The sequence below is a fragment of the Parambassis ranga genome, chromosome 19 (genome assembly GCF_900634625.1).
Source record: "Parambassis ranga chromosome 19, fParRan2.1, whole genome shotgun sequence".
Lineage (NCBI taxonomy): Eukaryota > Metazoa > Chordata > Actinopteri > Ambassidae > Parambassis > Parambassis ranga.
In genome coordinates this window covers 17,273,636-17,291,249 of record NC_041039.1, presented here as the reverse complement: position 1 = coordinate 17,291,249, position 17,614 = coordinate 17,273,636, and the positions used below count along the sequence as shown (strand labels likewise).

Sequence of the window (17,614 nt, the reverse complement as noted above, 5' to 3'; positions counted from 1 at the left end):
TCAGTAAGAAAAACATGACTTATGTTTATTAAAGGTTTCATGTTAACATAGATTTTAGAAAACTGGGACAAATTAAGTGCAAAGCCTTATGGGTAGTAAATTCTGGCAACTTCAGCCATTTATGAAACAGACGAGGAGAAAATGCAGTCCTAGCTGTATTATGGAAATGTATTTTTTTACACCATGAGTATCCACATTTTTCCTGACAGTGCATTACTTACTTACAAAGCAAAAATATATCAAGACTGTGCAGCACAGCTGTAGGAAGTGTCGTGGGCAGCAGCCAGCCACATACAGTAAGGACTTAGTTTCTTGACTGGATAATAAAAGCTGGAGCAGATCTTCTTAACAGAGCCATCAGACAGACAGAGAACAGGCACCAGCTCGTGGAACTCATCGATCTGGAGAGGAGTTTTTCTAGGCTGATGTACTGAGCGCATTTGTATGCAGTATGGTAGTTTTATTAATGGTTAGGCTCCATCATTAGGTGGGGAGGGAGGGAGGGTACAGGGTGGGCAGTTTCCTAAAAGCATCATAAAACCCTCCATTACATCAGGCAACAGAAAGAGACACTTAGGGAAACGCACTTATTTGCTTTCAGGCAGGGGGTCAGGCAGTTACTGTTTGTGTGTTTTTAGATAGGCCAGTGAACAGAGAACATTATGATGGTGTCGCTAATGCTTATGTATTCTTTCTAATTCTGTATTCCCACAGACAAGCCTTAATTTTAAATGTTGTGATTCATGGCAGTTGATGATATGTGTGACGCTCTCTTACAGCAATCCTTTCTGCTGTCAGCCATGTTGATGATGTAAGATGGAACCTTCCAATCTCAGAGTCTCTGACTTCCTAGTTAAATCAAATTGTCAGTGGACATCTGCTAAACACTTGTTCAGCAGACACAAGAGCTATAGCTTGTTCATTTAATAAAGTGAGCCCCCTTGAATCTTAGAGCCAGTTGACTGAGTGAAGATTATAAAGCGGTATACACAAGTGAGAACCCTCTACCATCAGTCCTTTGTAAGAAATGAGTGCGTTTCCCTTTGAATTACCATGTGGTGTCACGATCAATCCCACAACATTATTACTACTGTACAGCAGGCAGACCTTAATCAAAGAGCTGCACTTTGTCCTTGTTGAGATACTGATTACAAGAAAAGCAGGCGCACCAGTCAACACCATGTTCACTGTCCTTTGACCTGGTCTGTATGAAACATGTCTCCCTGACACGGAGCGTGAACCTCCGCTGTCCGTCAGGATTAGTGCTGAGGCTCCAACAGAACAATTGCACTGGAGTTGGAAGGAGAGGAAAAGTTTCACAGATGACTTAATAGTTCTGCTCTGATTAGCATTCATATATATGAGCAAAGAGGAAATTGCTTTTCCGTGAGCATGTGATACCCCACTGTGGTCTTCCTGCATGCGTTACTTTGACATTTTCACTTGATTTTTTTTTTTTTGCTTTAGTATTACAGCTCAGTGCTCAGAGTAGAGTCTTTAATCTTCTGCAGAGGGAACAAGAGAGAACACCATTATTTAATCATGCACCGCAGCAGACTTAGCATATTGACTCTGATTAAACACCATATAGACACTCGGACAGATCATATTTACACAGACTTTTGAGAGAAGGAGCACAGAGAGCTGATCCTGTGGACAGACTGTCTGTAAGACTTGTTGTGTACAGGAAGCAGAAGCAATGTAATGTCAAGGATGACATTAACACAGTTGAGTGGTTTAACCTAATCAGGGTACCCACGTGTAATCTGGTGGCAAGAGTGTGGAAAGAACGACAAGGTTTTGCCTCATCACTCACGCCAACAGTGTCCACTCATTAAGACACAGGTAGGAAAAAAACACACGAAGTGACAGCCACTGCTCTGCTGAGCGACTGAGCTGACACCGTCCAGAGTTCTTAATTAGTACCAAGAGATAAACATCAGAAGTGCAATATTTTTTTGGACTCAAGAAATAAACAGTAAAATAAGTTGCATAAGAGCCTTAAGTACAAGTTAACAAGAAAAGCAAAGGATTAAAACGTTCCAAACACAAATACTTCAAACTATGTAAACCTAAAATAAACGTAACCCTAAACTGAAGCCTATGATTCGCCTCCTTCTGTTACATGGCAGGAGATATTAGAAGACAATGAAACACAACCAGTACCCACGCAGAGTCTTTTGATGTGCGTACGACCTACAGACAAAACTCCAAATCTCAAGGCCCATGCTATACAGTGACCACCAAAAACACGTCTGACGCAGAGCCCAATGAGATGTGTTAAACTGGCCCACACGAGCCATCGCCTTCAAAGAGATGTAGATCTAATGACACAGTGTAGGTGGATGTCACCTACACTCTCTACCAGAGTTAGGCTACGGGTTGTGATGCGGCCTTCATCCAGGGAAAACTTCCTTTGTGTGGCCCGGCTCCTGTTAGTTTTGGTCCAAAGTGGAACTAGGCTTCAGACTCCAGCTCCTCTTGTCCTGCTCCATTGGTCGTGTCACCTGCCTCAGTGTCCAGAAGTAGGAACTTGCCATCATTGGTCAGAGGCATGTTCTTCATCAGCTCAGCTAGAGCCTCTGGGTCCTTTTTAGAAAACAAAAAAACTGAATTACGATAAAGAATCTATCAGCAATTCTATGTTTAAAATAAAATTCTGGCATATTTTAATCTGTCCAAATCAGAAATTCTCTTCCACACATGCTGTTATGGGAGGTAAAGTACGCCCTCTAGTGAGTGAATTCCTAGTTTTTTGTTGTTTTTTTTGTGTAAAATTGTAAAGACATAAAAACAGTGAACTCTTCTGCCATATAAGGGAAAAATACACAAACGTCTAGAAACAGCTTTTGACTTTGAATGCAGTTACCTTCTTGGCTTCTATGATCTCCTTTGCCAGGTTGATAGTGTAACAGATCTGTGAATAAAGACAAAAACACATCAGCTCACACAGTTTCCCCTCAAAACAAAACGTCAGTCTAAACGTCTAAATAATAATGGTGAATCAACCTTCTCTCCTTCTGTGTTGCTCTCAAAGACAAAGGCGCTGTACGTGGGCTCTCCCTCCTCCTCTCCGTCACACCAGTCTCTGCCTTCGACTACGAATCCCATCAGCCTCCCGTTCTCTTGGTGTGCTGCAAACTGACACACCTCTCTAAGCTGGAACTGAGAATGAATGAATAAAGAGGAGGAATTAAAAACAAATGTGACTAATAACAGAACTACAAATTCAATCTGTTGTGATACTTACACTTATTCTTGTAACTTGGGTCTGTGGGTCAATCAACCTGTTGAGTAGCGAGAGTGGAAACTTTAGCAGAAATTCTTTGGATTTGTCTGTCAGTGAGCTCTTGTCTGAAAATTTTAGAACAAGGTTGAAAATAACAGCACAATGTGACTTCCTGTGTGACCTGGCCAATCACAAGGTTTTACAAATTTGAGCGCACACAGGTTTTTGCTACATTCATGGTTTGATGTCTTTGTCTCCTGTGACCAGGGTGTTACCAACATTTAGTACTGAGAACTTTCTGTTTCCTGTTCTGTGTTGGAACAGGCTTTGGCTGTAAACACTCTGGAGAGGCAGACGCAGACATGTCAAACCTAGTCTTCTTTAACGTTAGCGGAGGCATGGATTTTAACTTCTCTGAAGCTGTCCAGTCTCAGATGTTATTGCTCAACTTCATTCTTCCATCTCGAGTTGTTAGTGCTGGACTGTAAACAGGGTCAGTTATGTAACTATTATTCCTTGCCCTGAAACCGCAGATGGGTTTCCATGATTAACTGTAAATAAGGAAAGCTAAAAAAACAAAAACAAACCACTTGTTTTTGCACTTTTGTGTCTGAAGCTCTTTAGCACTGTAAAAAGCCCAGTTTAACTACCTGCCACTAGCTCAACAAGCATATTTATCTATACGCTATATTTAAATGCAAACAGCTAACAAGCATTAATGTGCATTTCAAATAAGGAAAAAGGTCTTCACTCTTGCATATTGCAAACTGACCTAATCCTATTATGGCTATGTTAAAGTGCTAATAAAATTCTCTCCTCTATTCTGAATCTATTACTAAGTTTGTAAATACCTGTGGGGACAGACAAACGTATAAATACGTATGTGTATAAATATATATATACGTATGTGTATAAATATATATATATATATATATATATATATATATACGTATATATATATATATATATACACATACGTGTATATATATACGTATATACGTATATATATACGTATATATATATATATATACGTATATATATATACGTATATATATACGTGTATATATATATATATATATACGTATATATATATATAGGTTCTCTTCTAGTGTCAATTGTACGGGGGGTGAATTTTTTTACAACTCACTCGTTTCAATTGTATTCGGACTTAAAATTACGCCTGTGGCAATGGTATATATACGTATGTGTATAAATATATATATATGTACGTATATATATATATATACGTATATATATACATATATATATACGTATATATATATATACGTATATATATACGTATATATATATACGTATATATATACGTATATATACGTATATATATATATATATACGTATATATACGTATATATATATATATATACGTATATATACATATATATATATATATATATATATATATATATATATATATATATACATATATATTTATACACATACGTGTATATATATATATTTATACACATACGTGTATATATATATATTTATACACATACGTGTATATATATGTATATGTATATATATATATATATATACATATATATATATTTATACACATACGTATATATACCATTGCCACAGGCGTAATTTTAAGTCCGAATACAATTGAAACGAGTGAGTTGTAAAAAAATTCACCCCCCGTACAATTGACACTAGAAGAGAACCTATCATCTGAGACCACAGCGATTTTTTGTACCAGGCTGTAAACATGTTCTTTTCTGCTGTGAAATCGGCCATTTTAACATGGGAGTCTATGGGAAATTACTCAATTATTACTCAATTACAATTACTGAATATTATAGAATTACCTGAGGCTACTGCTGGTGACCATGAGGTGCGACTCTGTGGTCCTGAAGATATTGTGGATGGCTCGTGCAGCGAGCACCTGCCTCATGGCCTCGTATATCACCTCCTGGTTGTTGCCACAGCGAACCGCCATGGAGCCCAGGAAGCGCACAGCGAATACCTGCTGCAGGAGGGAGTCTGCAGAAACGGCGCATACAGGCAAACACGTCATATAACACAAGGAGGAGAAACACAAGGTAGAACAACACAAGGTTAAACTGAGGTCTGAAGTGCCTGAGACAGGAAGGGATCATTAAAGAGCATTTGGAACAGGTAATTACCATCACTCTCTGTTGAACAGTCATCATCTGTTTCTCCAAATGGATTTGTGCGTCTGTCAGAATGGGAGCACACAACAATTAAACCCCCTGCACTGAGCAATAAAGAAGCACCCAGCTTCCTGGAAATTATATAATAACCACAGTGAGGCCAATGTTTAGGAAATGAGCGTCATCGTTCCCCAGTCCCTCATCCTTGTTTCTCTTACAGACATGCACATACACAAACTTCCTGCCCTCCACCTCACCTCCCCCCGACTCTGTTCTGATCCAGGAACTCGGATGCTGGCAGCATGATGTCAAACTGAATGGGCGTCCCAGGGGCAATCAGGTCCTCCGGTTCTGGAGCAGCCCCTGATTTCTGGGAACCGGTGGCATGAATACCTCCTGGCTTTGCTCTGCGGGGACGACATGCAGAATGAAGATGAGCCGAGTAAAGGAAACTCCAAACAATTCACATTTTTAATCAACATACTGGCCATGAAATGTTTCCGCCTTTTTTTCCAGCTCAAGTATAAAGAACAAAAGTTTCAAAGACAGATTTCACCAGTGATGAGTGTCACTGAAATTTTTCATGGCGACCACAGTCTGTACGCCTACAGAGCTGTATGTCAGAAAGATTGATCAGCAACACCGGGGCTCCGCAGGGACCGTCCTCTCTCCCTCCTCTTAACTCTCTACACCACAGACTACAACTACTGCACAGAGACCTGCCACCTCCAGAAATCCATGTGTTACTGGTGAATAATAAGATGAAGTACAGGGCCATGGTGGAAAACTCTCTCTTACTCCTACCTGGGATGTTACATAGATATTTATTAATTGTTATATTGTAGTTTTCTGCCATCGTTCACTTTTTGTCTGTAACTCCTAGCTGTTTTTAACTTTAATGATCATCAGCCTCAGTAATTGTTTGGTTCCTCTTCCCCTCTTGATCACAGGGTTTCCATTTCCAATTCACACTGACATAGAAACCTAAAACTTTAACACAAGCACATTTCTAAACTGTCAGACTCACCACTATAAAAGCATTTAAAGGTAGGGTAGGAGATTTTAAAACTCAGTGAGAGTCAGCCAGATTTCAAAGTAAACACACGCCCCTTTCTCTCGGAGCTCACCCTGAAGCCACGCCTCCAACCACATGGACGCACATCACCTGAAGACGACTTCGGCCATCATGCACGTACCTCTCTCGTGCACAGAGCAGGAAAAGAGTGACAACCAGCCAATACTCCTACAGGGTCCACCCGGAGGATTGGCTGATGTTTTTATGTTTTATAGCTTCAGATGATTCATATTCTTTCGTTTTACTGCCGAACTAATCGGTTGCTATCGGACTGTAAAGAGAAGTTACACTAATTTAACAAAAACTGCATCAGAATTAAATCTCCTACCCGACCTTTAACTACACCTCAGGAGATGACGTGTGTTCTGAAGTAGAAGCCTGACCTGTCAGGGTTGGGCGAGCCTTCCTGTCTCTTCTCAAAGCTGGTGATGGGGGTGACCGCCTGGATGGCCGATTGGTTCAGTCGGATGGCCACAGCCTAGAACATTGCAGCATCTCTGTGTCAGCCGGTGAGTCATTCAAAAACTCTTCATCAATTCCAAATAAAACATCAACATGTGCTTGTTCTGTGTACCATGACCAGGGTCTGTTGACGTCATGAGAAAACAAGATGAATTGCTCGTAAAATAATACGTTTGTGCATGTACATTTACAAGAAGACGGTACAAACCAAATAGTTTTTTATGTAATGTTGGTGCTTGAGATTCTCCTAGCTGCTGTAGCTTACCGTCTTTGTCACTACACCTCCTCCCCTGTACTGTTCTATTCTGTTTTCTGTTGTCACAGAGAAGCTGTCACAGATTTGAAACTCCTGTTCACCACAAAAACAGATTCACCTGGCGCTGACAGACAATTGCTCGCGGGGTCCCCCTACAGTCTGATGAACGCTATTGTCATAAGAACTCTTGTTAGTTAGCCTCCAGCTAGCAATCAGCTTTAATGTTGCTTTATCGTGCCCCTTTGTCTTCTCAGACATCATCTTTTCTTTCTGTAGATTGTTCGAGTGAATGATTGTGTTCGCGCTCTCAGTGGACTCCTAACAAACACCGAACAGGATGTGCGCGGATCTGTCGTGTTCTCATGTACATCACAGGTTCATTGCTTTGCTCCCTGACTGTGTGTTCAGTATGGGTAACACAAGTTCAAAATAAATGACCAGGTGGATTTAAAGTATGCACTCCTCACTCATTTGAGGATGTGACGTATGCCGTAAAGACGACCATTGTGTAGTCCTTTTTAGCTACGAGTTCTTCCCCAAACCCCAAAGTTTCCCAGTGCCAGTGCAGGTGATACAGACGCTCTCGAGCAAAGGCGGAGGTGTCATTCTATCTATGGTGAGTTGAAGTACCATCGGAGTGATTTTAGAAATACTGGAGGCTGAGGAACTCCACGGTGTTGCTTTAAAGCATGTGACAGGGGGTCTGCACACAAACTGATTATTAGTACCTACAATTTCAAATACTAGCTACTCTGTGGGAAACTGCCAAGTGATAATTATGTACAGGTGCAGATTAAGTGTTGTGATTAACTGAAAAAGATAGCTATTGTTAGCAAGCAGTCAAGACTGAATGGAATCGTAGTGACATGGCACACAGTGTGTGTCTCTCAGTGTGTGTCAGTGTGGGTGAGCAGTTATGAAGCTTCTACCTCTGGGTTGTCCGTCAGGTAGATCTGTCTGGAGATGTTGTTCACGGTGCAAATCCACTGAGAAACAGAGACAGATATCCACATTAGGATGTCCTTCAGCTCGAGTAGCCCAGAACTACTTGACTGATGGCAGCTGTGACAGGCCAGTCAGACGTGTCCAAGCACAACGCCAAGTATGAACACTGCACAGATGAGTCATGGCGGCTCCTACGTTGGTTTAAGCACATAGTCGGAGCCGGATTGAACATCTTGTAGAATCACTTACTTCTTCGTACTCCTTCTTACTCTCAGCTTGAAGAATCATCGACCTGAAGACATGAAGAAAGTAACTACATAATATTCAGCACATATTCTGTGCAGTGCTCTGACATGAAGTGTACGCACGTCTTTCCTGAAGGAGAGGTTATCTGAAAGCAGTAGCGTCTGTCCTCACACTCCACAGCCATGACGGAGCTGTTGTCCAGGTCCAGCACCATGCCCCCTGCCACCGCCCCGCGCGGCTGGCACATGAGGTTCCCCCCCTGGGTGAAGAAGTAAAGTCGGTCCCAGGCTGTAGTCACTAGGCCCGTTTTACTGGAGGAGAGAAAGTGCCATAAACACATTGAGATGTGTTACATTAAAGTATTATACCTCTGTATGCCCCGTTATTCTAAATGGGCCACTTCAGTGAGTGTAGGTTAAAATGCAGATGATAGATGACAGAGGGGAAAACAGCAAAGACAAAAAACAGTCCAATCATGTTCATATGATTCTTCCCTTGTTTCGCTGACTCTGTTTTTTCCATAACTTTCTTTCAACACTTACATTCTGATTTGTCCACAGCCTCTTCTTGGTTTGTGGCTTAGCTTTAAGGCTGTTTTGCTTAGCTTGTTGCTTTACATTGAAGGCCCCACAATGCATTTTAACTGAGTCACCTCATTTAAAAACTAAGCCATATGCGTATGACTCATCTGTGAATGGCTCATCTGTGAGCCGCCTCCTTCTCGTGTGTTCTGGTCACAAATTTTTCCCCAATAGTTTGACCCTGATAAAAATGGAGGCGCATGCCTGGCGCTGCCCTGGGTGACTCAGGCTCTTTAATACGGAGGAAACCATTTGAAATAGCAAATGTTCACTGGCCTCAGATCCATTTGACAAGTGTTTGAGGCTGCTGGCAGTGTGTGTCATTAAACAGAATGGCATTCTGTGGAAACCTTTTCTCTGGTGTCACAGACATTTGTCAGAGACTTTGGATGTATATGAGGGAGAGACAGAGTTTGGCAGCTCTGACATTTCACTAAATCACAACGCGAGCAACGCTGCAGTTTCATCCCCTGAAGCCATTAAGGAAGTTTCCCGTCTCATACATCTACTCTGCAATAAGCTGACAGCGCACACTGTCAACATGCTACCTGACCCAGCTCGTCTGCTGTGACAGACCTTTGTTTACTGTGTTCATGCCTACTTTGAGCAACTTTAGCAAGAGAGGCAAAAAAAATCATTCTCAATGTATCTGGTTATTTAGAGTCAACCACAAAACCAGAAATGCTCCATGATGTAAACGAGCTTGTTCCAGCGCTTCTGTTAAGTTGCAAATTTTCTGCCTACATGAACAGGAAGTGTCCTTGTATTTCAGATGGTGCCGTAATGAGTGCAATTAATCTTACTTCCTAATGTTGAGGTAGCCCGCCTTCTGGATAAGTGTGCGATTGACAGGCTCGGTGTCCTTATCGGGCATGTAGACGGTGTCCTCCACAGACAGAAGCTCCTTCTGGACCATACGCATGGCCTCTGCCTCAGAGTCCAGCTGGGCCTGAATACTAGAAGGAATGAAGGAAAAACTCATCAAGACTTACGTTAACAATGATCTATTTTTAGACACTCGTCAAGCAGTTTAAAATAAGAACAAAATGAATTAATGAGAGATTCTTTACCTTTGTGTCATGTTTGAGACAGAGGAAAGAAACATGTCCATCTTCTTGGACACCAGCTCTAAGCCTTTCTTAAAGAAGCTGATCTGTGGATCAGACAGATTATAGTATAGATTATAATCTCCCATTTTACAGTAGTAACACACATGTTTACAGCCCGGTTCACAAACAGTTTTGGCTAAAGTTTCCCAGAATTCTGGGCACGACATGTTGTCACTCAGAGCCTCAGAGCCTCAGAAACCTGTTGGGGGACTTAACAGAGTCTTTGTCCTTAGTTAACTACTGTCTATGATGATTTTATATAAAAAAACATCTGGTTTATTTTCTTTTGGCTGATTAATTGCTGCACTTGAGATACTTCTGAATTACTTTGGGTATTTTCTATTCTTATTCTTCGCACACTAACAACAGTTCTTTGTAACCTAGAATCAGTTCAAATGAGTCTCATTCTGAAATTCTGACTTTGCATACTGATGTGATGATGAGATCTTTGTCTCTGTTTAAAGGTCAGCGGTCAGCTAGGTACCTGAGCCTGAGTGTAGCCTAGCATGGGTTCGAGCATGGCGACTCTCTTGCGATACTGCAGGGCGTTGAGGGCGCAGTAATACTGCAGCGAGGACTGGTGCAGCTTTCTTCTGGTGTAGGCCACCTCCTTCACCATGTCTGCTTTCACCTGTCATGACAGGAGAGGGTTAAATGTGCATAGACTAACACACATGCAAACACAAGTCCGGTGCTCACACACATTCAAATCAGCGAAGCAGACATCATATTGCAGTGTGGGTAAAGTTGCGTTACCACCTGGAAGCCTGGCAGCTCATAGTTATTTAATCGGATCCATTTGTATTTTAAAGGCTCATAAAACACTCCTACTGCATTATCAGGAGTATCACTGCACTGTAAGGCCGTTTACAGCCTGTGATCAATGAGGGAAACGCTCCACCCGTGCAGCTGAGGAAGCACTTTGCAGTTACAGTACTTCACCTTCTCGTTCTCCTTCTTTTTGGGCAATCTGCTGTACTTGACCATAGCTGCCTCGTGTTCTGGGAGAGAAAGGACACGAGTATCAGATGTTGCCTGTAATTAGTCTGAAACTTGTCAAAAGTCTGTGCTTACCGTCGGTGGCAATGCCGTGTATTTCCTTCAATGTGCTTATCTCTGAAAATTTTAGCACATAGAATATTTTTGTCACAATATCTGCAACAGATCTTGACACCTTTGACACCATTTCCCCCTTCTTAGGATTATAGATGTGTGTACATGTGCCTGTGTGACACTACCTGTGAGGTCTTTCTCTCGGAACTGGATCAAGGGGAAGACCATGCTGTCAGCCATCTGGTTAGCCAGCTCAGAGTGGAGCGAGTTCAGCTGGACCACACAGAACAGATCACACATATCAGGAGCTGCACACGGACTAAAACAGAAGATGAACTCGTGCCAAACATCTTGAGGGACTTGAGTAGATTTTAATATTTACAGTAACATTTCCTGCCAGTAAGCTGGAAAATAACATTTTCACTGGAATGGGGGCATAACTGCAGGCGATAATAAACCCACACTGTGGAAGGCAGTTCCTGTAGTGAGTAATAAAACTTAGTGTGTGCTCTTGATATTGGAAACAGGGCAGCGTATCGCACAAATGAGCAAATCCTGCTATTATTCCCTCTGCTTATCGACGAGCTGCACGCCAGCATCTAACAAGCTGACGTCCGGCTTAATCTGAATGATTTAGCAAGTGCTAAAGTTCACAAGATTAGGTGGAGCAGCAGAGCCCAGTTCTCACTATGGAATAAGTTCTAAGAGGTAAAAGGTCGAACAAACAATCGTCCTGTGTCCTCTGAGCGTGTGTGTGTGTGTTCTGAGTGCTGACTGGGCAGGCTCGTGGACCCCCATGGCCCACACTGACAGGCCCATCTGTTTTATCTTTGTATACGTGAGCATGCACACCCTTCCTTCATCTAGCCATCCACCCGCTGCTGCTGCTGCTGCTTCATCCATCCGGTGTGATACGCATCACATTCACCTCACCAATCCCCTCATTGAAAATCAGTTCTGGTCTTAGCGGGATGATGGTCCTCAGGTCTTTTCATTTGAGGTTATTTTCTCCAGCATGCATGGGGAGCGCAGGTGCAATATCCCTTTGTAACGTGATAAAGAAGCAACTACACACTCAGCAGCAGTTTATCATCCCTCTCTGCTGCCGCACATACACAAGTACACACAGAAACAACAACGAAACGGGAAGCCTCACCTCCCCCACGGTTTTGGCGAAGTTCTGCAGAGTGGTGATTACCTCCTCATCACCTTTTCCAAGGGCAAAATTCTAGACAGAAACAGAAGGTAGTTTGAGCCATGAACCTGCATAATGTGGCATAGAGCTGGCCTGTACTGGGGGTTAGGAAGTTCAAAACAACACCCTGTTCACCCAGGATTTCTGGCTCATCACAAACAGGGAACAAAGCCAAAGATGCTAATAACGCCAGGTCTAAGACGCTGAGTTTGAACCCTTATTTTAAGAGAGCTTAAAAAGTGCAGTGTAGTCAGCAATGTATGTTATTTACATCTTTAATACGTTAAAAAGGGCCGTGACAACAACACACAGGCACCTTCTCATGCTTTCTTTCTGACGCAGAGATTTTGCATGCAAAGTTGATGCATACTAGACACATGCAAACTCACAGGTGGACCAAAGTTCAGATGATAAGACTGCTGGGTGTGCAGCTCTGTTTCACTGCAGAACATTATCCACCCACATTATCTGTGATGCAGGATTAAGTCAAACACTTACTTTCTTCTCATACTCCAGAAGTTGCTGTGAGAGCTGCTCAGTGGCCAGTCCCATCTCACTCTGTGGAAGGACAGACAGGGCGCGTTATCAGGGATTCATGTGTCATTCTCACACATCTTGCACATTATAAAAGAAATAAAATGAAGTGAACTGAGGCTGAAATGAAAATTCACACTAAAAACCACAAAAATGCAAATTGTCTATATTTGCAGCAGAGCAGTGAAAACATGTAGCTAACCTGATACATCATCACCTCCACCTGCACACTTACAGAGACAATTCAGGAGCCAAGCAACCAGCGTGAGGTGGAGTGTATGAAATTCTAGTTTGTTAATTCAAACTCATTAAAAATTGACACGTAATCACTGTGAAAATCAGAACAATATACGACTGTATTCAATTATGGAAATGTGCAGAATCAACCTCAGCTCAACTAAAGTTTAGAAACACAAACTCATCATACTCTGTTTTCAGGGTCACAGAGCAGAGTGTAAGTGTATGTGTGTGCGTGTGTGTGTGCGTGTTTTGTTTAGCACCTGAGCTCCAAACACCCGCTGCATTGATTGTAGCAGCTTGTTGGTGTAGTCTGTCAGCATCCCCGCATCCTCCTCAAACACACTGAGCAAAGAGCGAGTCTGTGGGGCAGAAACATTTACACACACGACAACAGATGACACAAAATTAAAACCCAGGCTGGGTGGGAATCTTGAACTCGTGAATGGAGACAGTTCTGGAGTTGAAATAAGGGCACGGGCCTGCAGAGGCGTCCTGATGTGAAACCTTTAAGTGTGACTACAGGCACAAGGATTTTACTGCGGGGTGGATATGCAAACTGAGAAAATCCTGTCCAGAGTCAGACGGATGTTTGTTTTTTCCCCTTCCACAAACAGGTGCAGCAGGGCCGATACAGAGAGCAACACACCCACATGGGTACGTCTGTGTGCTGTAAACTAGGTTGACCTCCTCCACATAAGAGTTAATTCACACCAAAAAAAGCCTCATCTGTGCTGACATTTTAAAGAAGCCAGGCCTGTTTCCTGTTGGAATCTGCATGTTGCAGGACAAAGAGGTGAAAGAGACACATGAGCCTCCAGCATGAGCTGCACTTCAGAACCATCATCAGGGCAGCTCGGTCTGGAGGAGTGATGTAACAGACTGCAGGAAACAGGCCTGTATTTAACAAGTATCCCTGATATTAATGCATGAGGTCTGAAACCTGTCTCCATTATAACCCTGTAAACACGGAGCATATGGGATGGTACAATCCTGCAGGATATTGACTAATTCCAAGACAGTCCGATAATGGAAACCCCTCCCACATCCTGTGTATCAGGCCCAGTTGGGATGTAAAGCGGGGTTTAACCCAAAAAAAAACAAAATCTGACTTTACACAACATTGGAAAACGAACCTGACGCTGGAGGGATGTTCTGGTTGAGCTTTATGTGACTGACTGCGGGTAAAACGCCTCTGACATGAGAGGAAAGCCTGTGACGCGCGTTAGCTTTGTAAAAGACAACAAAAGACGCACAAAGTCAGAGAATTACGCAAACTGTATGAGACACAACTGTGTTTACGCGAGGCGGGAACAATCGTTGTTGACATTCCCATAACAATGTGTCAACTGAGAGCTGTCATCGATCAGTGGAAACAGCCTGCGCCGGGGAACAGGACACCACGGTCTGGGCTAGCTAAGCTAAGCTAACCTGCAGCGCTGATAACGCCTTTAATGTGACAATTGTGGATTCAAACGTGAGCAAAGCACACGCAGGCCTACCTGAGGACTGTCCTGTAGAGCGTCCTCCAGGAGCAGTTTGTGATGTACGGCCGGCATCTTGTTAGTGCTGGAGGAGAAGGGAATGGGGGCTTGAATTATTGAGAGCGCGGACTCGGTTTCCCACAAGTCTGTGCGCGGGGAGAAGGGAACACGTTGGAGTTGGAGGGGGGCCCGGCCTGACCTCATCCTCACATCCGTCAGTAGGAGGGACAAGTTAAACAGCTACACTCAAACTCTGACCTTAAATTATCCATAATTATGTTTTATTGCTTTTAGTTCTGAAAACATTGTTTTTTTAAGCAACAAATCTTCGCCGCTAACTGTTGACACCACCGAAGAAGAGATAAGACAAGTCTGCAAAGGGAACCATTTTAGTAACAACAATGACCCCAAGTGATGACTTTAGGAATAGCAGATTAAATAAAAATAAAACAATTTCCACTTTTTGAATAAATGTGGCACCTAACGTCCCACACAGGACAAAGCAATATCATTTCAACTTTAAGATATTCCATAAATTATATGTTTCACAAAAGAATAAAGCAAATAATGAACCTAAAATGAATTTTAAAAATAAACATATATAACAACAAATTAAACAGATCCAATTACATTAAAGAACATTAACACCATCTTTAATATATATTATCATAGGCACATCTTGCTACACGCCTTAGAACATAATGTAAGGGGGAAAAAAACGAGTGTTAATCATTTGAGTGCTTTTATTCCCTGTCCCTTACACAGACGTCTCTGAAGGAGTGTTCAAGGTCTTCTCTGAGCCGCTCGCTTCTAATACGTCTTTATTATGTGACAGTCACAAGTAAGTCATAACAGAGCCATACATAGTTGATGAAAGGTCACAGGGGCACAGTCACAGCAGTCATCCCTTTAAGGAAAGGATACATTATATTACATTATATACATATATATATACATTGTATACATTATGAATAAGTACATTAGTTCCTTGAGAACGAACACAGAGCACATGTATAGGTACAGGAGTTTTCATGAATCTCTATCATATACCATGCGATGGATAGTCTGATTTAATTTACAACCATTATCCCATAAAACCTTTGATTACATAGCTGAAAAACATCTTTGTCTACTGTGACAAAAACAAATATCTAACAGAGAAACACGACTCAGGCTTATCTATACAGCATCACCCCTTTAATTCAGCTGTAATTCGTGTGTGTTTATGATTACTTGCTGTCAGGCTGTATTCACTGATGCTCCTTTGTCTGCTTCACTGTGTGGCTTTCATAACACTGTCTACTACCGTGCACCATTGTTTTCTGCCAAAAACAGCATCAGAATCAAGAGATCAGAATGGAAAATGACTCAATATTTCACTGTAAGACCTTTCAAATCTGAATAATTCTGTCTGATTGACATGTGGACATGGTCATGTGTAGTGTGTCCTGATAATGAAGGCAAGCTGTGACAAGCAGTGGCTCCTCATCAGGTTCCCAGGCAGCCTGAGCAGCAGCACATTCTTCCCTCCCCAGCGGACCTGTGTTTTTTAATTGGTGAAGTCAAGGGCTCTAAATCAGACGAGGCCTTTCAGCTCTAACTTTGATAATTAATTATATTTGCTGGTTCAGCTAAGTCTGGTCTATAAAAAGACATGTCAGTATAACCAACCGGGATTAAATCAGGCAGTGATCCAGCTGATCAAGGGCTGACAGTAGAAACCAAAGTCTTGTGACTGAGACAGTACATTAAATTAGCCTTTCTTACAAGCCAATTACTGTTCACTGACAGTTTGAACCTTCAGGACTAAAAGCACAGCATGTGATTTACAGGGCTGTACTTTAACTACAGCAGAAAACATCTGCATGCTCACAATAACTCATCGTTCAGGTATAACATGTGCCGTTTAGGACAATGGGTGAAGGTGAATCTGGAGCCAGTCAGCCTGAGAAGATGTGAAAGGTGGTTACAGCATGATCCAAACTCCTTCTCAGAAGACTAGGGCTCCTTTCCTTTATCTAAGTGCTTCATTAACCCTTCACAAAAATGCATTGTTAGTTCAAATTTCATGAAGCATTATAACTACTAGGACAGGCAGGATGTTTGTTTGGATTACATCCATTCACAAAACACCTTCTGCAAGACGTTCCTACACTATTTTCTCCAATATCAGGTGTGAGGTGTGAGTCCTTCTGTAGAAACACATTTAACCGTTCAGCCTGTGGTTTCAATTTCCAGGAAACACTGAGCTAAGCTAACTAGCTGCTAGCTGACAGATGAGAGGCACATCAAACTCTATCTAATTTCACTAATATGCATTTGGGATTTTTTATGTAATTATACTTTACCTAAGTAAACACCCTTACTCCACTACATTTCTACAGTACAGAACTACAGTTCTAGTTTTACTTTCAATACTTTAAGTACATTTCATATACTTAGTAAGACTTTTACTTAAGTAGGATTGTTGATGTAGCACTTCTACTTTTACTTGAGTATATATTTTGCTGGGTATTTGTACTTTTACTTAAGTACCAAGCTTCCTCCACCACTGCTAACATGATACATACAATAAGTAATCATCCTTTCAGGAGTCTACTGTCACATAAAAAGATCCTACACAGGAACCTGTGGGAACCATAATTAGCCCGTCTAGCACAAACAAGAGTCTCATTTTAATGTCAGTCACTGACACCGTACACTGTAATAAGAGTTTTGAAATTGTTGACTGTCTGGCAGACATTAGATAACAGCCCTCACTGGATGTGTGAGCTGGTTTCCCTGAAGGAGAGTGATAATGTAACCTTCGTGTTGGAGCACACAGTGACTGAAACTGGGAAGAGATGCACTGAGGATAGCTGAGGACTATAAAGTGACCCATGTGTGACCCTTGTGGTTTCATGTATAGGACTGTTGAAGGCGCCTCCTCCCCACTGGCTGTCAAGAAGTACAGTGTGAACATGTGTGTGTGTACTTTAGCACACAAAAGCAATTTGGGAATTTTACAGAACATCATGCACGCTCTGCTCTGCCTGTTGTGTTGATGCTCTGAAATGCATTCCTTTTATTTTTT

General features: G+C 42.0%; 1 protein-coding gene across 1 annotated transcript; it reads right to left on the bottom strand.

Annotated features, from left to right (window-relative positions):
- Positions 1-4: 4 nt before the first annotated feature.
- Positions 5-14,696, bottom strand: appl2 (adaptor protein, phosphotyrosine interaction, PH domain and leucine zipper containing 2). The gene is made up of 21 exons (XM_028430562.1): positions 14,560-14,696; positions 13,321-13,419; positions 12,785-12,844; positions 12,248-12,319; positions 11,277-11,364; positions 11,113-11,154; positions 10,981-11,039; positions 10,523-10,669; positions 10,000-10,082; positions 9,733-9,885; positions 8,471-8,659; positions 8,352-8,394; positions 8,087-8,143; positions 6,823-6,917; positions 5,622-5,771; positions 5,377-5,429; positions 5,059-5,233; positions 3,251-3,287; positions 3,010-3,165; positions 2,870-2,917; positions 5-2,589 (listed from the first exon to the last, which is right to left on the bottom strand). Exons 1-21 carry the CDS (start codon positions 14,614-14,616, stop codon positions 2,458-2,460), a joined length of 1,995 nt encoding a protein of 664 aa, XP_028286363.1. The 5' UTR covers positions 14,617-14,696; the 3' UTR covers positions 5-2,457.
- Positions 14,697-17,614: the final 2,918 nt, after the last annotated feature.